Source organism: Entelurus aequoreus, linkage group LG03 (genome assembly GCF_033978785.1).
Source record: "Entelurus aequoreus isolate RoL-2023_Sb linkage group LG03, RoL_Eaeq_v1.1, whole genome shotgun sequence".
In the NCBI taxonomy this organism is placed as follows: domain Eukaryota; kingdom Metazoa; phylum Chordata; class Actinopteri; order Syngnathiformes; family Syngnathidae; genus Entelurus; species Entelurus aequoreus.
The window spans coordinates 12532750-12558015 of record NC_084733.1 but is presented as its reverse complement, the minus strand read 5'-3'; the positions used below and the strand labels follow the sequence as shown (position 1 = coordinate 12558015).

General features: G+C 39.2%; 2 protein-coding genes across 3 annotated transcripts in view; both read left to right on the top strand.

Moving 5' to 3' along the window:
- rtf1 (RTF1 homolog, Paf1/RNA polymerase II complex component) overlaps positions 1-1659 on the top strand; it is a 35076-nt gene extending 33417 nt beyond the window's left edge. For both annotated transcript variants that reach the window (XM_062041247.1, XM_062041248.1), the window contains exon 18: positions 762-1659. In XM_062041247.1, coding sequence (XP_061897231.1) covers positions 762-868 — 107 coding nt within the window. In that variant the 3' untranslated portion in view covers positions 869-1659. The remainder of the gene's footprint in view (positions 1-761) is intronic.
- Positions 1660-3497: 1838 nt separating this feature from the next.
- golga5 (golgin A5) overlaps positions 3498-25266 on the top strand; it is a 29532-nt gene continuing 7763 nt past the window's right edge. Inside the window, 6 exon segments of the mRNA XM_062040402.1 lie at positions 3498-3710; positions 12728-13363; positions 15245-15448; positions 19163-19382; positions 20074-20197; positions 23529-23732. Of these exon segments, the coding sequence (XP_061896386.1) occupies positions 12736-13363; positions 15245-15448; positions 19163-19382; positions 20074-20197; positions 23529-23732 (1380 nt within the window). The 5' untranslated portion in view covers positions 3498-3710; positions 12728-12735.

Genomic DNA, 25266 nt, shown 5'->3' with positions numbered 1-25266 from the left:
CTTCACATCAAATATTCCACGAAGAAAAATATTTTTGGTGGAAGATTTTGCAAATTTGGTAAAAAAATAACCCAAAAATTTATATTTTGTTGTTTTCTTACTGTACCGAAAATGAACCGAACCGTGACCTCTAAACCGAGGTACGTACCGAACCGAAATTTATTTACCGAGGTACGTACCAAACCGAAATTTTTGTGTACCGTTACACCCGTTATATATATATATATATATATATATATATATATATATATATATATATATATATATATATATATATATATATATATATATATATATATATATATATATATATATATATATATATATATATATATATATATATATATATATATATAACGGGTGTAACGGTACACAAAAATTTCGGTATATATATATATATATAATAGATAGATCTCAGCAACAGAAGTAAAGAGTCTCCAAACGTGAGAACAGTCTACAAAAACAATAATTCTAATAATAATGAAAAAGTCACTTAAGGGTTGGAGAAAGTTGGAGAAGTCTCTAGAAACTTGAAAAATTAGAAACAAAAATACATTGTACAATAAGCCGCAACAATTAAAAATCTAGCAATACAATATAATATGTCAAAGAGGCCACGCCCCCATCGCCACAGATATAATGGCAATCTGGGGGAAACCTTGAAGCAAGTACCAATCCCTTTGAGACACTTGTGATTTAGGGCTATATAAATAAACATTGATTGATTGATCAATGCTTTAACATTTGCCCACCCTGTGCAGAAGCCAAGTCTCTGTCCGTCAGCTCCAACGCTCTGCCAGTGAAAGATGGCGCCCCCCGCAGGTCCCTTAACCTGGAGGACTACAAGAAAAGGAGGGGGCTCATCTGACCACAACAACACCATAGAAGAAAACCACACTGCATGAGGAGGAACAGGCTGTGAAAGAACGTGTGTGCATTTGTGCGACTGTGTGTGTGTGTGACTGTGTGTGTGTGTGTGTGTGTGTGTGTGTGTGTGTGTGTGTGTGTGTGTGTGTGTGTGTGTGTGTGTGTGTGTCTCAATACAATGGACTTTTTATCTGAACATAGGACATACTGATCAAGCATCAATTTTCTCAAAGGAAACACAATATTTGTCTTTTTTCAGCATTTTTTTTTCCTTCTGCAGTCAACTTTTTTTTTTATTGGATTCCGCACTGATGGAATATGGCCCTGAACAAGGATACTATGCTACATTGTTAATGTATTGTTACTGGACACGTCATGGCTTTGACCAGCGGTGAATATTCATTTAAATCTACTCACCCCAATCCTCCTTACTGTCCATTCTCTGCAAACCCAGCTCTAATGTCCCAAGAGACCTTAACGGAATTAATTACATGTACTTGGAAAAGAATGTTTGGTACATATCACGGTTATCTGTCTCTTACTAAGGCGCTGAAACTTGGCAGATTGCAGAAGAAAGGTGATTTCCCTTTTTTCAATGGATGTTGCTTCATTCCTATTGTGTATTTCTCCTTTTAGGTTTGTTAAGGATAAAAAAACACCCATGTCCTTAAAAACCCAGAGCAGATTCTATTTGTTATTGTCAATAGTCAGTTCCTGTATTGATGTGGCATGCCATGTAAATAAGCATTTTGGAGTGAGTGCAGGAAAAAAATAAAGAGGCACTGTTTCATATATTTTGCTGTCTGCATTTAATATACATTAACAGTGTTGGGACTAACGCGTTACTGTAACGCCGTTAGTTTCGGCGGTAACTAGTAATCTAACGCGTTATTTTTTATATTCAGTAACTCAGTTACTGTTACTACATGATGCGTTACTGCGTTATTTTACGTTATTTTTTATGTAGTATCGGCTAGAAACAGAAGATTTGAGTGTGTTTTATTGGAGCGCTGCAGTGTCGTCCTTCTGATTCTTCTTGTGTCACAAGCCGGAGATGCGCTCTGGGTGTGGGTGGGGAGGGGAGGGCGGGGCGTGTCTGTGGAGCTGCAGTCCAGTCACTCATCGGCTCTGTCTGCGACCCGAGTGTTTTAACATGGAGATATTCTCACTTCTTTTTTTTGTCGAGCACAAAGAAAATAACATTTTAGTTAAATGTAAGTTGTGTCTTGGATCAAAGATCCCGTCTACTGCCCAAAACAACAATTCAAATCTGCCTGGTTAGGCTTTGTGTATGTCATGTGTGCCTCCCTTAGGTGAAGCCAGGTTTACAGCTATGTTGTTGTTATGCTGTTTGTTACTTATGTATGTTATGTTGCAGCTATTTAAAACAGTTTTGTCAATTTGTTCTGGCCTGAAACAAATTGGCCCTTTGAAACATATCTTTGTCTTTGTTTGTAGACCACGTTGCTTAGCAGAGTTCAGTGATGCAAATGCATGTCAAGTTGATCAACAGATTGTATTATTCTCCAGTGCAATAACAGTACTGAAATGAAGGCTAAAAGGTAGGGCTGTGAATCTTTCGGTGTCCCACGATTCAATTCAATATCGATTCTTGGGGTCACGATTCGATTCAAAATCGATTTTTTTTTTTTCAATTCAACACTATTCTAAAACGATTTTTCCCCGATTCAAAACGATTCTCTATTCATTCAATACATAGGATTTCAGCAGGATCTACCCCAGTCTGCTGACATGCAAGCAGAGTAGTAGATTTTTGTAAAAAGCTTTTATAATTGTAAAGGACAATGTTTTATCAACTGATTGCAATAATGTAAATTTGTTTTAAATATTAAATGAACCAAAAATATGACTTATTTTATCTTTGTGAACATATTGGACACAGTGTGTTGTCAAGCTTATGAGATGCGATGCAAGTGTAAGCCACTGTGACACTTGTTCGTTTTTTTTAAATTATAAATGTCTAATGATAATGTCAATGAGGGATTTTTAATCACTGTTATGTTGAAATTGTAACTAATATTGATACTGTTGTTGATAATATTCATTTTTGTTTCACTACTTTTGGTTTGTTTGTCGTGTTTGTGTCTCCTCTCAATTGCTCTGTTTACTGCGGTTCTAAGTGTTGCTGGGTCGGGTTTGGTTTTGGAATTGGATTGCATAGTTGTAGTATTGTTTTGTTAGATTGATTAATTAAAAAAAAAAAAATATATATAGATTTTTAAAAAATTAGAATCGATTCGGAATCGCACCACATGAGAATCGTGATTCGAATTCGAATCGATTTTTTTCCCACACACCTACTAAAAGGGCATTAATGGGAGCTTTTTTTAAAAAAAGAAAAGTAACTAGTTTCTTTTCTCAGTCACGCATTACTTTTTGGTGTAAGTAACAGTAACAGTTACTTTTGAAATAAAGTAACTAGTTACTGGTTTTCAGTAACTAACCCAACACTGTACATTACACCCCTCAAGAAATGTTGTATAAAGGATTAATTATTTTTGTTTTTAAATTATTAGTAAAAAAAATAATGCTGTGATTACAGTAAAAACTTAACTTTGCATCTTGACTTTTACCGATGGATTCTCAATTCATATTTTGATCAGGCACATTTGTGGCCACACTGTTTAGGGGTCCTCGCAGGCTGGTATTATTTCCTGGTCCACGTATAGCGAAGACTGTTGCTATTTTGATTTGGAGTAATCTTAGGATGATATTTGTCAGTCTCTACTCAAAACGTTCCACTCGCTTCTTCACCACTTCCACATGAAAGGTAGCGTGGTTCCCGGGGGGGCGTATTGACGTGAAGGCATTGATTTAAGAAGGTAAGATGGAGCAAGTGTTGTTAGCTTACCTGAGTTGGATCAGCTCGCCCTGTTAGATTGAGCTGATATAAACCACCCACTTGTCACACTTTTCTTTATTATTACTCGATTTAAGAGCCTGGGGGGTTAATAAAGCGGTGTTTCGGGGGCAATTTTCCAGAAAAAGTTTTGCCTGCAGTAAACCACAGAGAGCTATGACGTGTCTTAATAATTTAGCATGCTAGCTCAGCGTTCGTAGCCCTTCTGCAAAGTCATTTTTATAAAAAAAAAAAAGCGCAATATAAACATACGGTGTGTACCATGTACCATGTTGTACGTATTTATTTCAGACATGTTTTAAAAAAAGTAGGTTGGTAGAGTGGCCGTGCCAGCAACTTGAGGGTTCCAGGATCGATTCCCGCTTCCGCCATCCTAGTCACTGCCGTTGTGTCATTGGGCAAGACACTTTACCCGCCTGCTCCCAGTGTCACCCACACTGGTTTGAATGTAACTTAGATATTGGGTTTCACTATGTAAAGTGCTTTGAGTCACTAGAGAAAAGCGCTATATAAACATAATTCCCTTTACTTCACAGGGATGTTTCGAAAATGTGTAGTCGCAATGTTTACATCACATGTTTACGGTTTCACGTTTGTACATGTCCGAAAAGGAGTAGGAAGAAGCAGAGCTTAATCCTTTCAATCAATCAATCAATGTTTATTTATATAGCCCTAAATCACAAGTGTCTCAAAGGGCTGCACAAGCCACAACGACATCCTCGGTTCAGATCCCACATCAGGGCAAGGAAAAACTCAACCCAGTGGGATGACAATGAGAAACCTTGGAGAGGAGCGCAGATGTGGGTGACCCCCCCGGACCCCCACCCCCTCTAGGGCAACCGGTGCAATGGACGTCGAGTGGGTCTAGCATAATATTGTGAAAGTCCAGTTAGGGCTGAGCGATACGGCCTTGTTTTAATATCTCAATATTTTTAGGCCATATCGCGATACACGATATATATCTCGATATTTTGCCTTAACCTTGAATGAACACTTGATGCATATAATCACAGCAGTATGATGATTCTATGTGTCTATATTAAAACATTCTTGTTCATACTTCATTAATATATGCTCATTTTAAACTTTCAGGCAGAGAAGGAAATCACAACTAAGTCAATTGACCAAAACTGTATTTATTAAACAATTATTAAGCAGTGGCACAAACATTCATGTCATTTCCAAAACAGAAAGTGCAAGATTGTCAGAGACATTTTAAAACAAGCTATTAGTGCACTTTTGTGCATGATGTCACTAAGATGACTTATCAAAACAACACTAAATTAAAGTGCACTTTTTGTACAGAACACCACTACAATAGTTTAAAAACATGATGTCACACAAGATATTTCAATAAGTGTCAAATAATAGCATAATAGGAAATCAAATTGTGTTCGTCCTTCGGACATTATCTCCTTTTGTTGTCGACTCTTTTTTTCATACGGTGTTGATCTGGAAATGTTTGCCTCTGCATTTTGATGTTGTGGCACCGAACGGAGATGTTGACATGCGGAGTAAGCACTCTTCATTCTCTAGCAGGTGACTTTTCAAATTATGCTACATATTAGCAGTAATGCTACTTTTTGTAGAAACGCTTTTGCCCCACACTTGACAAATGACGGTTGTCTGTTCGACATATTCCCACTTGAAGCCAAACCACCGCCAGACAATGGACCCCCTGCTGTTTTTCTTGGGAATTAATTCTTCCTTCATTTGTTACCAGATTCGCATCTTCTTTCTCTCGTATTACCACTCGCATCACAGCTAACGTTACCCATGCCTCTACCTCTCTGCTCCGCGAGGGCGTATACGTATGTGACGTATGACGTGACAGTATGTGACGTATGTAGAAGGTGGGCTTGCCGTCTGTGAGAAGAAGACACAAGAAGGAGTGGGAAGAGCCTGTCGTGTAATGCCAGCAGCTAAAAGCAACTGCTTGAGAACGTATACTCGAATATCACGATATAGTCATTTTCTATATCGCACAGAGACAAACCCGCGATATATCGCGTATATCGATATATCGCCCAGCCCTACAATCAATGTTTATTTATATATCCCTAAATCACAAGTGTCTGAAAGGGCTGCACGAGCCACAACGACATCCTCGGTTCAGATCCCACATCAGGGCAAGGAAAAACTCAACCCAGTGGGATGACAAAGAGAAACCTTGGAGAGGGCCGCAGATGTGGGTGACCCCCCGCCCCCTCTAGGGAAACCGGTGCAATGGACGTCGAGTGGGTCTAGCATAATATTGTGAAAGTCCAGTCCATAGTGGATCTAACATAAGAGTGAGAGTCCAGTCCATAGTGGATCTAACATAATAGTGAGAGTCCAGTCCATAGTGGATCTAACATAATAGTGAGAGTCCAGTCCGTAGTGGATCTAACATAATAGCACTCTTGATGTGTGACTCAAAAATCCTTTCTTTCTTTCTTTAGTTTATTTCGAACATGAACACACTTACAGCATAATACATCCCACATAATTTCATATCATATCACTTTAGATCATGTCCGAAAAGGAGTAGGAAGAAGCAAAGCTTATTTATTCCTCCCCCTTTCCCACTTCAGAGCGTTTACAAATATACACTACCGTTCAAAAGTTTGGGGTCACATTGAAATGTCCTTATTTTTGAAGGAAAAGCACTGTACTTTTCAATGAAGATAACTTTAAACTAGTCTTAACTTTAAAGAAATACACTCTATACATTGCTAATGTGGTAAATGACTATTCTAGCTGCAAATGTCTGGTTTTTGGTGCAACATCTACATAGGTGTATAGAGGCCCATTTCCAGCAACTATCACTCCAGTGTTCTAATGGTACAATGTGTTTGCTCATTGGCTCAGAAGGCTAATTGATGATTAGAAAACCCTTGTGCAATCATGTTCACACATCTGAAAACAGTTTAGCTCGTTACAGAAGCTACAAAACTGACCTTCCTTTGAGCAGATTGAGTTTCTGGAGCATCACATTTGTGGGGTCAATTAAACGCTCAAAATGGCCAGAAAAAGAGAACTTTCATCTGAAACTTGACAGTCTATTCTTGTTCTTAGAAATGAAGGCTATTCCACAAAATATTTTGGGTGACCCCAAACTTTTGAACGGTAGTGTATACATTCATTTACTGCCTTTTTTTTTAATAGTAAAATGAGATCCGTGAATGAGTAATACAACAGTTTTGTAATATATAATTAAGTCAGTCATTATTAACATACTGAGATGAAGAATATCTTATTTTCAAAAAGGTTGAAAGTATTTCTCATAATTCTTCTTCTTTGTACTTTGTAAGCACTATTCATTTGAACAACCTCTTAAACTGGATCGTATCAGTACAATGTTTAACTTCTTTACTTAATCCATTCCATAATTGAATTCCACATACTGATATGCTAAAGGTTCTAAGTGTTGCACGTGCATACAAATGTTTTAAATTAGATTTTCCTCTAAGGTTATATTTATCCTCTTTAGTTGAGAAGTTTTGTTGTACATTATTTGGTAGCAGGTTATAGTTTGCTTTGTACATCATTTTAGCTGTTTGCAATTTTACCAAATCATCGAACTTTAATATTTTTGACTAAATAAATAAAGTGTTTGTATGTTCTCTATATCCAACATTACGTATTATTATAATTGATCTTTTTTGTAACACGGTTACCCCTTTTCTGTGTAGAAATAATTTGTATCACAGTTGTTTGCTTTCTTCTCAATCTTTAACAATTTATGCTGGACAATTAATCGAATTTCGATTTCGATTATGACTTGTCACCATTGTGAAAGTATAATAATCGAACTAAAACGATTAATCGGCCGCGCAACGTGCATGCAAATTCCGGAGCTTGTGGCGGTGAAACGGCAATCTAATTTTCAGTGAATGTATAGGATAGACAAATATAAGCCTTGGCTTCAGCCTATTCCTTTTTCGGTCATTCTTATGCTTTTTGTGTGTGTATGTGTATGATTGTTAATATGTATAATCTGTGCTGTTAAATTGATCACACAAAATGGTCAATTATATGACGGAAATAAACTCATTTCATTTCAAACGGATGACTGAATCGAGTGGGAAAAAAAGAGAATGTCCACTAGAATTTGGGATTTCACCATGGTTGCTACTTTTTATTTGACACAGTGACTTTAATTTCCTGAGAGGAAGACTGGTCAGACGCAACAATATATATATATATATATATATATATATATATATATATATATATATATATATATATATATATATATATATATATATATATATATATATATATATATATATATATATATATATATATAAGGGCTGCAACAACTAATCGATTAAAATCGATTATAAAAATAGTTGGCGATTAATTTAGTCATCGATTTGTTGGATCTATGCTATGCGCATGCGCAGAGGCAATTTTTTTTATTTTCTTTTGTTTTATTTTTTTTATAAACCTTTATTTATAAACTGCAACATGTACAAACAACTGAGAAACAATAATCAAAATAAGTATGGTGCCAATATGCTGTTTTTTTTCAATAAAATACTGGAAAGGATAGAAATGTAGTTTGTCTCTTTTATCCGATTATTAATTGATTAATCGAAGTAATAATCGACAGATTAATCGATTATCAAATGAATCGTTAGTTGCAGCCCTAATATATATATATATATATATATATATATATATATATGTATATATATATATATATGTATATATATATATATATATATATATATATATATATATATATATATATATATATATATATATATGTATATATATATATATATATATATATATATATGTGTATATATATATATATATATATATATATATATATATATATGTGTGTATATATATATATATACTGTGTATGTATATATACTGTGTATGTATATATATATATATATATATATATATATATATATATATACATACACAGTATATATACATACACAGTATATATATATATATACACATATATATATATATATATATATATATATATATATATATATATATATATATATATATATATATATATATATATATATATATATACTGTGTATGTATATATGTGTATGTATATACTGTGTATATATATATTTATATATATAGAGAGAGAGAGATATACCGGCCCCCAGACACATTTTTTTCTCTAAATTTGGCCCCCCCGACTCAAAATAATTGCCCAAGCCAGACTTAGGTGATCTTTCATCGGCTTGTGTGCCGGTAGTGCCTTCTCCGTCGCTGTAATAAAAGTCCGCTGTGGCATCTTTTACAGTCTCATCTCAATTAAAGACTTACCGCGGAACAAAGCACCCTTCGCTGATAAAATCCTTGAACTGAGGGTGCCGCAAGCCGGAGGCTAACTCGCTAAAATGCTGCCTGTATAACTCGTCTAGCAACCCGAAGCTATACAGAAAGACTGTGAGAGTTTGCAGACATTTGAAGCGTTTCTGATTACACAAAGGGATCTCTAAGACAGGCTGACACAGCTCTGAGGTACAAACTCTGTTTCCATATGAGTTGGGAAATTGTGTTAGATGTAAATATAAACGGAATACAATGATTTGCAAATCCCTTTAACCCATATTCAGTTGAATGCACTACAAAGACAAGATATTTGATGTTCAAACTCATAAACTTTTTTTTTTTTTGGCAAATAATAATTAACTTAGAATTTCATGGCTGCAACACGTGCCAAAGTAGTTGGGAAAGGGCATGTTCACCACTGTGTTACATGGCCTTTCCTTTTAACAACACTCAGTAAACGTTTGGGAACTGAGGAGACACATTTTTGAAGCTTCTCAGGTGGAATTCTTTCCCATTCTTGCTTGATGTACAGCTAAAGTTGTTCAACAGTCCGGGGGTCTCCGTTGTGGTATTTTAGGCTTCATAATGCGCCACACATTTTCGATGGGAGACAGGTCTGGACTACAGGCAGGCCAGTCTAGTACCCGCACTCTTTTACTATGAAGCCACGTTGATGTAACACGTGGCTTGGCATTGTCTTGCTGAAATAAGCAGGGGCGTCCATGGTAACGTTGCTTGGATAGCAACATATGTTGCTCCAAAACCTGTATGTACCTTTCAGCATTAATGGCGCCTTCACAGATGTGTAAGTTACCCATGTCTTGGGCACTAATACACCCCCATACCATCACAGATGCTGGCTTTTCAACTTTGCGCCTATAACAATCCGGATGGTTCTTTTCCTCTTTGGTCCGGAGGACACGATGTCCACAGTTTCCAAAACCAATTTGAAATGTGGACTCGCCAAACCACAGAACACTTTTCCACTTTGTATCAGTCCATCTTAGATGAGCTCAGGCCCAGCGAAGCCGACAGCGTTTCTGGGTGTTGTTGATAAAACTGTTTTCGCCTTGCATAGGAGAGTTTTAACTTGCACTTACAGATGTAGCGACCAACTGTAGTTACTGACAGTGGGTTTCTGAAGTGTTCCTGAGCCCATGTGGTGATATCCTTTACACACTGATGTCGCTTGTTGATGCAGTACAGTCTGAGGGATCGAAGGTCACGGGTTTAGCTGCTTACGTGCAGTGATTTCTCCAGATTGTCTGAACCCTTTGATGATATTACGGACCGTAGATCAATCAATCAATCAATCAATGTTTATTTATATAGCCCTAAATCACAAGTGTCTCAAAGGGCTGTACAAGCCACAACGACATCCTCGGTACAGAGCCCACATACGGGCAAGGAAAACTCACCCCAGTGGGACGTCAATGTGAATGACTATGAGAAACCTTGGAGAGGACTGCATATGTGGGTAACGCCCCCCACCCCCTCTAGATGGTGAAATCCCTAAATTCCTTGCAATAGCTGGTTGAGAAAGGTTTTTCTTGAACTGTTCAACAATTTGCTCACGCATTTGTTGACAAAGTGGTGACCCTCGCCCCATCATTGTTTGTGAATGACTGAGCATTTCATGGTATCTACTTTTATACCCAATCATGGCACCCACCTGTTCCCAATTAGCCTGTTCACCTGTGGGATGTTCCAAATAAGTGTTTGATGAGCATTCCTCAACTTTATCAGTATTTATTGCCACCTTTCCCAACTTCCTTGTCACGTGTTGCTGGCATCAAATTCTAAAGTTAATGATTATTTGCAAAAAAAAAAAAAGTTTATCAGTTTGAACATCAAATATGTTGTCTTTGTAGCATATTCAACTGAATATGGGTTGAAAATGATTTGCAAATCATTGTATTCCGTTTATATTTACATCTAACACAATTTCCCAACTCATATGGAAACGGGGTTTGTAGAACATGTGTGGAAATGAACAAGTCAGAAGTGCCGCTCGCAGTCAAAGCTCTTCGAAATGGCTGCACCCATGTGTACAGGATGTAAACAGGATGTGACATAGGGGGCCCCACCTCTTCAAACCGATGGCTTCAAGCAGCATGCAAAGGAAGCGTTCGTACGAGGAGACATGGTTCGCACACAGCGGTATATTTGGCAGGATATAAACGTCCGTAAACCGAAAATTACGGAAATGGAGACGTTTTAAAGGCCTACTGAAAGCCACTACTATCGACCACGCAGTCTGATAGTTTATATATCAATGATGAAATCTTAACATTGCAACACATGCCAATACGGCCGGGTTAACTTATAAAGTGCAATTTAAAATTTCCCGCTAAACTTCCGGTTGAAAAAGCCTTCGGAGGATGACGTATGCGTGTGACGTAGCCCGGGGAACAGAGGTATGCCTTCCCCATTGAATACAATACAAAAAAGCTCTGTTTTCATTTCATAATTCCACAGTATTCTGGACATCTGTGTTGGTGAATCTTTTGCAATTTGTTTAATGAACAATGGAGGCTGCAAAGAAGAACGTTGTAGGTGGGATCGGTGTATTAGCGGCTGGCTGTAGAAACACAACAAGGACTACTTACTTGGATAGCAGACGCCTAGCCGATGCTAGCAGACCCACCGCACGGATGATCGGGTGAAGTCCTTCGTCGCGCCGTCGATCGTTGGAACACAGGTGAGCACGGGTGTTGATGAGCAGAGCAGATGAGGGCTGGCTGGCGTAGGTGGAGCGCTAATGTTTTTATCATAGGTCTGTGAGGTCCGGTTGCTAAGTTAGCCTTAGCGTCGTTAGCAACAGCATTGTTAAGCTTTGCCAGGCTGAGCTCTATTAACCGTGTAGTTACATGGACATGATTTAATAGTATTGTTGATCTTCTGTCTATCCTTCCAGTCAGGGATGTATTTATTTTGTTTCTATCTGCATTTGAGACAGATGCTATCACCTTAGCTCATGCTAAAGAGCTTCGTCGATGTATTGTCGTGGAGATAAAAGGCACTGTGATGTGAATGTCCATTTCGCGTTCTCGACTCTCATTTTCAAGAGGATATAGTATCCGAGGTGGTTTAAAATACAAATCCGTGATCCACAATAGAAAAAGGAGAGAGTGTGGAATCCAATGAGCCAGCTTGTACCTAAGTTACGGTCAGAGCGAAAAAAAAAATGTATTTCACTGCATTCTAGTCCGTCACTCTAACGTTCCTCATCCACAAATCTTTCATCCTCGCTCAAATTAATGGGGTAATCGTCGCTTTCTCGGTCCGAATAGCTCTAGCTGCGTTGAAAACAATAGGAAAATATGAGGGAGTGAACAACTGACAACGTCACGCTACTTCCGGTAGGGGCAAGGTTTTTTTAAATCTGAGACCAAAAGTTGCGAACTTTATCGACATTGTTCTATACTAAATCCTTTCAGCAAAAATATGGCAATATCGCAAAATGATCAAGTATGACACATAGAATGGATCTGCTATCCCCCTTTAAATAAAAAAAATGTCATTTCAGTAGGCCTTTAAATCGAGGTTTCACTGTATTATTCTAACTCACCTTTTTTTGTAACAGTAAATGAAGTGTATTTTTGTGGTTATTCACCCATATTTTCTACGCAAACGTTAATCTGTTATTTTTGAGTCGTTTTCTCTTTTTCTTTCTATTAGAGTGCAACATGTCTTGGTTGGCCGAGTTTGCTGGCAGAGCCGAAGACTTCCTAAATAAAGTGGACCAGGGAGCTGCGACTGCCTTGACCACAAATGAGGCAAGAAAATCCCACCTCACTTCATTCTACGAAGGAGACGCAGCAGTCCAATCTGAATACAAAACAGAAGGCACCAGTGGTGCTTCTCACCATGCATCAAGCTACATCTCTTCAGCAGCAGGCCACATAAAGAAATCCAGTTCTGCTCCAATGACTGCTTCGGTCAGCATGTCCAGCACCCTCTCTGGCAAGGAGGCACCCAGTGGCACGTCAAACCCCGCCAAGGCTGCCTCCTCCTCTGGCTTTGTGAGGCGCAAGAAGAGCCAGCATGATGTGGATGATGATATGCTCTTTGACTTTCTAAACAGCTCAGAGCTGCCAGTCGGCGCCAGGCGCGACTCGAGCAGGGACGCGGTCAAAGCGGCAGGACCGAGCCAGGTCATGGAGGCTAAAAACCCCAGTCCTCCTCTCGCCGTCCCCTCTCTCCCGTCAACGCCCCCCTCCACCAGAGGAGGGTCCCGGGCCTCGAGCATCAGCTCGCTGTCTGCTCACAGCATGAAAGCATCAGAGGAGTGCTCTGCTAAAGACCAGAGCCAAGGTATGTAATCCTCTCTCGCTTTGTTGTAACACTCATTTTGAACCCAAAAGTACCTAAAGAAAATGTGTACCGGGTATCGATTGTCAGGTACAGGGAATTGGTAGTGTATCAGTTCAAATGTGAAAGGTACCTATCCCTAATGCAACTGTAACTAAATTATAGTACATAAATAGTTGCAGAGTTTCCCATAAACTGCCAAGATACCTGTGGTGGCGGGGGTGTGGCTATGGGCGTGGTCACCATGACATCATCGAGTAATTTGCATAATTTACTACAATGATATGATTTTCTCTAAAAAGGCTCAAAAAATGTATACTTACTAATTAATAATAACAGTTTTGTTTTAAACGTCCATCCATCTATCCATCCATCCATCCATTTTACAATATAATTACAACACTTTATGTACATATTTATATACAGATTTGAACAATAAGTTATTCACTGAAATATATTTATTAATTGTGGTTCTTACAAAAAATATATCTTATAAAATATAAAAGCTAAAATGTCTCTTAAAGCTCTGCCCCTTTACTTAGTGCATACTAAATAATTTAACTTTAGCCTACTACTACAACCATATTATTTACCAGCAACATAAAGTGAAACAGAGGCAGAGGTGTCCTGCCACAGTCAGTAACAAATAAACAGAAAACAGTAGTGGTCAAATACAAATAAGGCAACAAGAGAAGTATCCTACACTTCTCTTTTGTAAAGTAAATCTGAACAGCCTATATGGGCATCTACATCAACTATATCAGGGGTCGGCAACCCAAAATGTTGAAAGAGCCACATTGGAGCAAAAATACAAAAACAAATCTGTCTGGAGCCGCAACAAATTAGAAGCCATATTACATACAGATAGTGTGTCATGAGATATACATTGAATTGAGATGACTTAAAGGAAACTAAATGAGCTCAAATATAGCTACAAATGAGGCATAATGATGCAATATGTACATATAGCTAGGCTAAATAGCATGTTAGCATCGATTAGCTTGCAGTCATGCAGTGACCAAATATGTCTGATTAGCACTCCACACAAGTCAATAACATCAACAAAACTCACCTTTGTGTATTCACGCACAACGTTAACAGTTTGGTGGACAAAATGAGACAGAAAAAGAAGTGGCATGAAACACGTCCTAGGAAGTCGGAGAAAGTTATACATGGAAACAAACTAAAGGTGAGTTCAAGGACCGCCAAAATTAGTAGGACAAAACGGTGCTCGCCAAATACTCGAATCAGTGAAGCATGTTTAATGCAAACAGTGTGCTTTATAACAATTAGGGAGGTTTGTGTCATGTTTGTCCTCCCACAGAAACCATACTAAAACAAACAAAAAAGTTTTTTTCCCCCTCATCTTTTTCCATTTTTCATACATTTTTGAAAAAGCTTCAGAGAGCCACTAGGGCGGCGCTAAAGAGCCACATGCGGCTCTAGAGCCGCGGGTTGCCGACCCCTGAACTATATGATTTGCCTGAGAAGCTGGACAGGACCAAAAAAATAATAATATTTGTGGCGGACGTAATTCTTTCGTGGCGGGCCGCCACAAATAAATGAATGTGTGGGAAACACTGAGTTATAAATATAAACAACTAATGTATACATTATTATCTTTGAACATATAAATGGGTAGAAATCAGTGTAATTATATGTATTTTATTTTGTATATATGTGGCTTAATTTACATGTAGAAAAAATAAAATTGGAATGTGTGTGTAAAACTTTCTAAGATCTTTAAGAGACTACTCAAGAAAGAAAAATACAAACCCAATGGACTTCAAAATATGAAAGAAAAACCCAGACAACAGAAAAATTGTGATAACTGCAATTTGAAAAATCTCCTTTTGTGTGTGTACATATCCTTCCCCATCGCAGACAGCCTGGACTCCCCTGAGCCCTGCGACACACGGGTGGCTGCCCCTCAGGAGTCCAGTCGGCAGGAGTCCAGTCCGCATGAGGAGCCTCACGGCCAGGTTCTGTCCAGCCTACGTCTGGAGAACCAACTCCTGCGCAGTGAGGTGTCCTCGCTCAACCAGGAGATGGCCTCGGTCATCCAGAGATCCAAAGACTTGCAAGAAGGTAAGGTAGGGCAAGGGCCCGATTATGCAAAACTAACTTTTTTTTTTTACCTTTTCATACCTGCATAAGTCCAAGAAATGTGAAATCAAACCCTGGAGGCATGGCAGAGATATTTATAAAACAATCTTGCCTTCCTTCGTACTTCCGGGAAATGAGCCGTTTGTAATTTGCCCCATTGGTGACGTCAGTGGATTATCCTTTTATGCAGGGCTTTACAGTGCGAGCATTTTAGTCTCATTTACAACTAAAAATAGGTTATGCGAGTATTTAAAAGAAAAACTAGCACATGTGCGAATACAGATTTGAACCCTTTAGTTACCATTTTGCTCCTAAAATAAATCCAGCCATATTTGATCAAACAAGAGTAACATTTTTGCTCGTCTGTATTAGAGATGTGCGATATTATCGGCCTGCCGATATTATCAGCCGATAAATGCTTTAAAATGTAATATCGGAAATTATCGGTATCGTTTTTTTTACTATCGGTATCGTTTTTTAAAATTTTTTTAAATTTTTTAAATTTTTTTATTAAATCAACATAAAAAACACAAGATACACTTACAATTAGTACACCAACCCAAAAAACCTCCCTTCCCCATTTACACTCATTCACACAAAAGGGTTGTTTCTTTCTGTTATTAATATTCTGGTCCCTACATTATATATCAATATATATCAATACAGTCTGCAAGGGATACAGTCTGTGAGCACACATGATTGCGCGTGCTGCTGGTCCACTAATAGTACTAACTAGGAATGTCCGATAATGGCTTTTTGCCGATATCCGATATTCCGATATTGTCCAACTCTTTAATTACCGATACCGATATCAACCGATACCGATATCAACCGATATATGCAGTCGTGGAATTAACACATTATTATGCCTAATTTGGACAACCAGGTATGGTGAAGATAAGGTACTTTTTAAAAAAAATTGTAAAATAAGATAAATAAATTAAAAACATTTTCTTGAATAAAAAAGAAAGTACAACAATATAAAAACAGTTACATAGAAACTAGTAATGAATGAAAATGAGTAAAATTAACTGTTAAAGGTTAGTACTATTAGTGGACCAGCAGCATGCACAATCATGTGTGCTTACGGACTGTATCCCTTGCAGACTGTATTGATATACATTGATATATAATGTAGGAACCAGAATATTAATAACAGAAAGAAACAACCCTTTTGTGTGAATGAGTGTAAATGGGGGAGGGAGGTTTTTTGGGTTGGTGCACTAATTGTAAGTGTATCTTGTGTTTTTTATGTTGATTTAATAAAAATAAAAAAACCCCAAAAAAACGATACCGATAAATTAAAAAAAACGATACCGATAATTTCCGATATTACATTTTAACGCATATATCGGCCGATAATATTGGCAGGCCGATATTACCGGACATCTCTAGTACTAACCTTTAACAGTTAATTTTACTCATTTTCATAAATTACTAGTTTCTATGTAACTTTTTATATTGTTTTACTTTATTTTTTATTCAAGAAAATGTTTTTAATTTATTTATCTTATTATTATTTTTTTTTTAAATGACCTTATCTTCACCATACCTGGTTGTCCAAATTAGGCATAATAATGTGTTAATTCCACGACTGTATATATCAGTATCGGTTGATATCGGTATCGGTAATTAAGGGTTTGGTCAATATCGGAATATCGGATATCGGCAAAAAGCCATTATCGGACATCCCTAGTCTGTATAGCATGTTTGAAATAAACTTAAACCATACCCAAATGGAAATGTGATTGACGCTGAAGTGTCACTGATCATGCTGTGTGCGCACACTGAGAGCTGTGTGTGTCCCTCCCTCCTGCGTTCACACACTCAGTCTTCTAACTCGGAAGAAAAAAGATCTTAGTTGGAGGAACTGGTAATTATTATTATTATTATTATTATTATTATTATTATTATTATTATTATTATATATATGATGTATATGCCCATATCGGCTGTACAAATGTACTTTACAAAAGAGAAGTGTGGGATACTACTCTTATTGCCTTTTTGTATTTGACTTTTTAAAATGTATTTATATTATAATTTGGTGCAGCCGGGCCGGAGCAGGAGGGGATGGAAAGAGAAAAAAAGGAAGACAGAGGGTGAAATTGTGGGGACAAGAGGGGGATAAGACAGAGAGACAAAAACAACAACAGCAAACACAACGACGACAACAACAATAGAGCAACATCAGCAAATACGATATGTACAAATATGATGGTAAAAGTGATAGCAAAGAAGCAGTTAGTGAAATAAATAATACAGAAATGACAATGAGCATTATTACACTACAAATGGAGCGATACAAACACCAATAGAAATAGCGCTATTGATCATGAATAATAACAATAATTTACCTCTATTATCAACAATACAGTTGTTCAAATGCAACAATACATATACGTAATGATAACTACAGATACAAAAGAAAGCAGATAAATAGAGGGGAAGAAAGAGAAGCCAGCTATATTAACCTTGTTTGATGAAACGTGATTATATGCATGAGTGTATGTATGTATATGTACAGTATGTGTATATGTATGTTTTACCTGGAGCTGGTAATTAAAAGACAATGTTTTTTTTCACCACCTTAAAACTTGGCACACACTGCACAGCATGCTACACGCTAGTAATTAATTACGAGGGTCGGAGGGAATATTGAACAACAAATCAATGATTGAAGTGACAAACTTGCCATCCAAACAATACCGTGTTTGTTTACAAGAACATACAGCCATGGAAGCACAGTCAATCTATTTATTAAGCAGAGGTAACACAAACCAGTGAAAGACTCAAAAGAGCTGGCGTCCAAGCCGCTGCCAGCCTGCTAGGCTAACAAAAACAGCTCAAGCTAAAATGCCTGTGAGACTCCAACTGAGCGTTGACTTGCTGACGTCACACCTCACTAGGCAACAGGCACCGCCTTTTAAAGGCACGCCCACAGACGCACACACCGCTCTCATATATATACTTTATATGAAACTTATCTCAACTGCATTACAACACTTTCTTTTTTTTTCACTAAATAAGTGTTTATCACTTGCAACTTTTGAAAACAGTGAATTTGTAATCAGAAACAGTTTAATGAATTCCCTTCACATTTATTAAATATTGGAAATGTGTGCAAAAGTGGAACATAAGTGCCCAAGAATAAAGGAGCTGGTTGGATCTCTCGGTGGGGTGGCTCGCTGCAGTCTGCCAAATTTTAGAACTGTCTGCATTACTTATTTACAATAAATACATCTATTATCGATTATTGACATTTACTAATCGATTTTACAAACGTCCATGTACGAATTGTGATGCATCTAAAAATCGATTATTTCCCCCACCTCTACTTGGCAGTACTGCTGCATGATGCTTATGTGTTTCACTAAAGCTTAATCGGTTTAGCACTCTGCTTCGAAAACTTGTTGCTCATCCTACCTATATTTAGGCTAATAAAATATAAGGTTCTGGATCATCATTTGTCCCAAAGTAATCTTTGTCTCTCACGAAGTATGCTATGAGTAGTGGTGGTGGTGTTGTTGAAGGAAACTAGGGTTTCCCCATACACATCACGGATCACGATAAATCAGAAACATATGATAATTGTTCCAATATAGAGGCAACTTCTTTTTTTATACTTTAAATGTTGAAAAAAACATCATCATATGTCACCCGTGATCACTAAATATGGATTTTCCTCTCCTTCAGACCTTAACCACGCCCGGCTACGTGCCGACAAACGGAACTCGGAGCATGCTCAGGGCGACCGCGTGCTGCGAGGGCTGCGCTCGCAAGTGGACGACCTGAATGAAGCGCTCGCCGCCAAAGACGGTCAACTAGCGGTCCTCAAAGTCCGACTGGACGAGGCGGATCAGCTGCTAAAGAGCCGCAGCGATGCGCTGGACGAAGCACAGAAGGAGAAGTCCAGGTATGATCTCTGTGAGCGTTTTTAGGTCAGGTACGGCTTTGTACTCACACTTGTCCACTACTCAAATAGTGGGGCAGGAACTCCCCAGTTGGGTGTCAGTGGGTGCATGAGTTAGGACTGGACTGGGAGCAGGTCCTTGCCCACCTCTTCTAATTATCAGAATCAGAAATACTTTACTAATCAACATCAAAGGATATTAAAGACATTAAAGACATCAAAGGACATTAAAGACATTAAAAGAGCAGAGCTGATGCAACCTGCCACTTCTACATACAGCTATGAATAAAAAGTAAAAGAAACATCTACACTGCGGTGGCCTCTGCGGTGTTCCATGCCATCGTCTGCTGGGGTGGGGGGAGCATGGCCAGAGACAGGAGCAGACCCAACAAAGCAACCAAGAGAGCCATTTCAAAGGAGGGAAAATTTGACGCCCCTAGGCGCCAATCAGTGCGCTCTCGCAAGCCAAAGTACAACAGGATCATCTCATCAGAATCAGAATCAGAATAGTTTTATTGCCATTGATTGAGAACGGGTTCACAAACTAGGAATTTTTCTTGGTGCAATCGTGCAACATAAAACACATATTTGGTAATAAAAAGAGCTGTAACTGAGCTATCAGATAGACTTAGAAGGAATTCAAGGAGTGTATGTTCAAAGACTTGTTTGGAACCCTGCTGTGATACTTTTTTAGGATTTTGGAGAACCACACGGAAGGGAGCAGCGTGCATTCTCAAGCTATCCAGAGCATGCAGGACAGGCTGCGAGAAGCTGAGCAGACCAACAGGAGGGAAGAGGACAGCTTTCGGCAAATGCAGGTAGCGCCACTAATAAATCATTGAATTGTAATCACTGATTTTGACAGAAATGTGTTTGTTTTGACAAGGGATGTGCCGCCAATGGGCCACCAATCAGTATCAGTCGAGTTTCATGAAAAAGTAGATGAACCCCATTGCCTATTATTGCCTTTTTAATGCCAATCACAAACGCTGATCCCCTCTGGCTGATACCGTATTTACATTTAGTCCCTCGGCTGAGCAGAGTCTAGTAGCTAATAATATTGTTACCATTAGTAGCTAATAATAATCACCTCCATTGTGGCAAATAAGCTGCATTTCTTAGTATTTTAAATAGCGACTGACCGATAATCACACCCCATATTTTGCATTTTGACGTATATCGGTATCTGCCCTTTTTTATCGATATAAAATAATTAGTGAAGTAGATGGTAATTACCACTGCTCAAGCAAGCACCAGCCCATTTGGCCAGCATGGAAAAGTTCCCCCAAAGCCTCCACGCCCCGCTCCCTTTCTCTACCAGTGCTGGTCTTCTACAGTACGTTTCTTCTACTTACCTGTCAAAACCTCAATTTTTTGCCTGGAAATCAGTTTTTGTCCTTCTTTCCTGGCGTCTTCCTGGTTCCGTTTTGTTTGTTATTGCTACTAGCCATTGCGTTTACTCAGCAAATCCTCCATCGGCAGCACTTGGAGCGTGGGCTCATTAAACAACCCCACATGCTTTGTAATTCAATAACACAACACAGAGATGGATGGATATGAAGACAACAGAAAATATATCTTTGTCAAAAATCCAAACTGTGTGTGAATATTTTGACAAATAGGAGTATGTATAGGTAAAGAAGCGCAGGCTGCAGCTCACAAATTCTCATACTTTCTGTAACATCGAGGAAGAATTGATGTCAGCCAGATTGAAAAATGTCTCATCTATAAGCTACATGAAGGAGCCCAGAATTGTTTTTATTGAAATGTATCTTAGGGTTACTCGCGATTAAAACTTCCAATGTATTCAATCCATAAACCGCTTTAAAATTGTATAAAATTGAGTTGATCCATCCATCCATCCATCTTCTTTCGCTTATCCGAGGTCGGGTCGCTGGGGCAGCAGCTTAAGCAGGGAAGCCCAGACTTCCCTCTCCCCAGCCACTTCGTCCAGCTCCTCCCGGGGGATCCCGAGGCGTTCCCAGGCCAGCCGGGAGACATAGTCTTCCCAACGTGTCCTGGGTCTTCCCCGTGGCCTCCTACCGGTCGGACGTGCCCTAAACACCTCCCTAGGGAGGCGTTCGGGTGGCATCCTGACCAGATACCCGAACCACCTCATCTGGCTCCTCTCGATGTGGAGGAGCAGCGGCTTTACTTTGAGCTCCTCCCGGATGGCACAGCTTCTCACCTTATCTCTAAGGGAGAGCCCCGCCACCCGGCGGAGGAAACTCATTTCGGCCGCTTGTACCCGTGATCTTGTGCTTTCGGTCAAAACCCAAAGCTCATGACCATAGGTGAGGATGGGAACGTAGATCGACCGGTAAATTGAGAGCTTTGCCTTCCGGCTCAGCTCCTTCTTCACCACAACGGATCGATACAGCGTCCGCATTACTGAAGACGCCGCACCGATCCGCCTGTCGATCTCACGATCCACTCTTCCCTCACTCGTGAACAAGACTCCGAGGTACTTGAACTCCTCCACTTGGGGCAGGGTCTCCTCCGCAACCCGGAGATGGCACTCCACCCTTTTCCGGGCGAGAACCATGGATTCGGACTTGGAGGTGCTGATTCTCATCCCAGTCGCTTCACACTCAGCTGCGAACCGATCCAGCGAGAGCTGAAGATCCTGGCCAGATGAAGCCATCAGGACCACATCATCTGCAAAAAGCAGAGACCTAATCCTGCAGCCACCAAACCAGATCCCCTCAACGCCTTGACTGCGCCTAGAAATTCTGTCCATAAAAGTTATGAACAGAATGGGTGACAAAGGGCAGCCTTGGCGGAGTCCAACCCTCACTGGAAACGTGTCCGACTTACTGCCGGCAATGCGGACCAAACTCTGGCACTGATCATACAGGGAGTGGACCGCCACAATCAGACAGTCCGATACCCCATACTCTCTGAGCACTCCCCACAGGACTTCCCGAGGGACACGGTCGAATGCCTTCTCCAAGTCCACAAAACACATGTAGACTGGTTGGGCAAACTCCCATGCACCCTCAAATTGAGTTGAATACATCTTATTGTGATGTAGAGAAATCCCATAGTCCCCGCAGCATTAGACACATATAATAAGGTGTTTGTGAAATCCCCTGATGTTTTTGGTGCTAAATTAACCACAACATTAGTGCCGCATGAACCATTATGTCGTTACTGGTCCAACATTTCTAAAAACAAACAACTTAAAGCCTTGTCCTGCTGTTTACTGACATATAATATTCATATTTAAATAACTTTTTCTGCTAATGAAAATAGGCTCCAAATATCAGTTATTGGCCTCCTTGGATACTAATAATCAGTATCAGTAACAGCCCTGAAAAAACAATATTGGTCGATTTCTAATTTTAGGTGTCATTATTATGTATCAATTATCACCGGAAGACAAGGCAAAACATGTTAGACACCAAAAGCAAGCTAAGAGCAGGTATCTAGTAGCGCAAATAACTGCTAACCTAGTGTTAAACAGCACCAACAAATACGTGCCCAGTAATGTTTAAGAAGGGTAAGTGGAAGCGCGTTGCGTCAGAAAGTAAGCCGATATTAACAGGAAATGTAACAAGCAAATAAATAAGCGTTCGAGAGAGGGTAATATTACAACAACTGTGTGTCAGCATTGTCACTGTCCGTGCACGACACATAAGAGGAGAGCAGCTCGATCTATAAATTGGTGGTGTCGATACCAGGGGTAGCATCAGTAAATGATCAAAACTGGAGTATTATGTCCATATTTTTATTTTCACAAAATAGTTTTTGTTGTTTTTGTTCATGTTTACAATGTCAAGGAATAATTCCCTGCTAGGCTAATTTGTTTTGCTCAAACAATTGTATGTAAACATAGATATTAAGGAACTAGGTTAAATAGAGTGTTAATATTGTTAAACTGTCAATAGCACTCATGGTAGGTACATTGAAAAAATTAACATGTAATACATGTAGCCAGTATTGGTATTGGCTGATCTCAATCATGGATTATCAGTATTGGAATTGGCAGCATAAAACCCTGAACGGAACATTATGACAAAGTTGCCGTCTGCACTCAAAACATTTCTGTTTACAGTAACTTGTTGTCATGCAAACATACCTATAGTTAGTAATACAATTTTGTTGGAAAAACTACTGCTATTAATTGGAAATCAACATGCGCTTCAGAGCGAGTATTCCAGCCGCATGTCCCGGCTGGAGTCTGAGCGGCAGACCCTGGCAGAGTCGTTAACGGCAGCGGAGAAGCGAGCCACAGAGGAGAAGCTCCGTGTGGACAACCTTCATCAGCAGCTGAAGAGTGCCAAGACGGCGGCAGACACTGCCAAACAAGAGTTACACGATTACAAGAACAAAGCCTCACGCATCTTGCAAGTAAGCCTCACTGCCACGAGCATGAACACAACTCTACTACAATTCTACCTATATATACACAAGTCCTCTAGTATATACAACTCCACCAGTGTATACTCCACTACTAGGGCAGGGTTTCCCCTTAATGTATTTGATTGTGGTGGTGCATCATTAGGGTTGGGTATCGAGTATCGATTGGAACCGGGACTAACTTTCCGATTCTCCCGGAATCGTTCAAAAGTTTAAATTTCGATTCCTATTTTCGATACCAGTCCGACGACCGGAAAAAAATATGTCCGCCGAACCGGAAGAAGAAGCCGCTGAACACCAACGAAGAAGCGCCCACCGCCGGAAGTGTTAGCATAGCCGAGCGAGTCAGTCATGCTCAAGCATGGATAGCGGGCGTCGGCGGTCGAAAGTGTGGCTTTACTTTACAAAAAAAAATGAAATAACCGCGAAATAAAAGAGCTCCATGTCCATCAAGAAACGAGTGGAGAGAGAGCTGCAGATGTACCAGGACGTTCCACCGATACTTATGTCTGACGACCCTGCTGCATGGTGGTGGAACCAACAAAAGACTTATCCTTTGCTGTCATATCTCGCTTTCTCCTATTTATGCGTTCAAGCTTCTTCCACACCCAGCGAACGTGTATTTTCCACAGCAGGAGACACTATCTGTCCAGAACGCTCACGCATCCTGCCTGAGAAGGCGGATATGGTCATTTTCCTAAACAACAACTGTCTCTGATTTTATACTGTACCTGCTGCTAATCTGGACTGGGTTTTGCAAGTTGTTTCTTATTGTTTATTTGCTTTTCTGCACCAGGTTAGCCCATCAGTGGGAGCACGGTAACATGTTTAAGTACCTGCAGCATCATACACTTGTAAATGTGTTTTCATGAGGTTTCCTGCAGCATCATACACTTGTGTGTGTAAATGTGTTTTCATGAGGTTTCCTGCAGCATCATACACTTATGTGTAAATGTGTTTTCATGAGGTTTCCTGCAGCATCATACACTTATGTGTAAATGTGTTTTCATGAGGTTTTCAAAAATAAAGCTCTCTTGAGGAAAGTGTACCCCTGGGAAAATGTATTCATAATTTATCATATTTATATTCAAGTTCATAGATTTGATATTTATATTCTAGTTGAAAACAGCCCTGTGAGGAATTTATAGTAAAGTTCATAAAAAGTTAATAGAATTAAAATGGATGGAGAATGTCAGACTATTTCATTCAGAAAGACTGTAGGTTAGCTAGCTCATTTAAAAAATCGTAAACTTTTTTTTGACCCTGCCTCTTAAAAGAATTGGAATCGAGAATCGTCAGGATTCGGAATCGAAACAAAGAATCGGAACCGGAATAGTTCGAATTCAAACGATACCCAACCCTATGCTTCATGGCAACATATTAGCCGCCAGACCTTTTAAAAATGAGGGTTTTTTGCACGAAAACAAAATAAAGTAATATAATGTATTATAGTGTCCACAAGAAGACACTTCACTTCTGACCCTCTTTTTAGGTTTTATTGCAAATTTTGTTCTAACACAGGCCC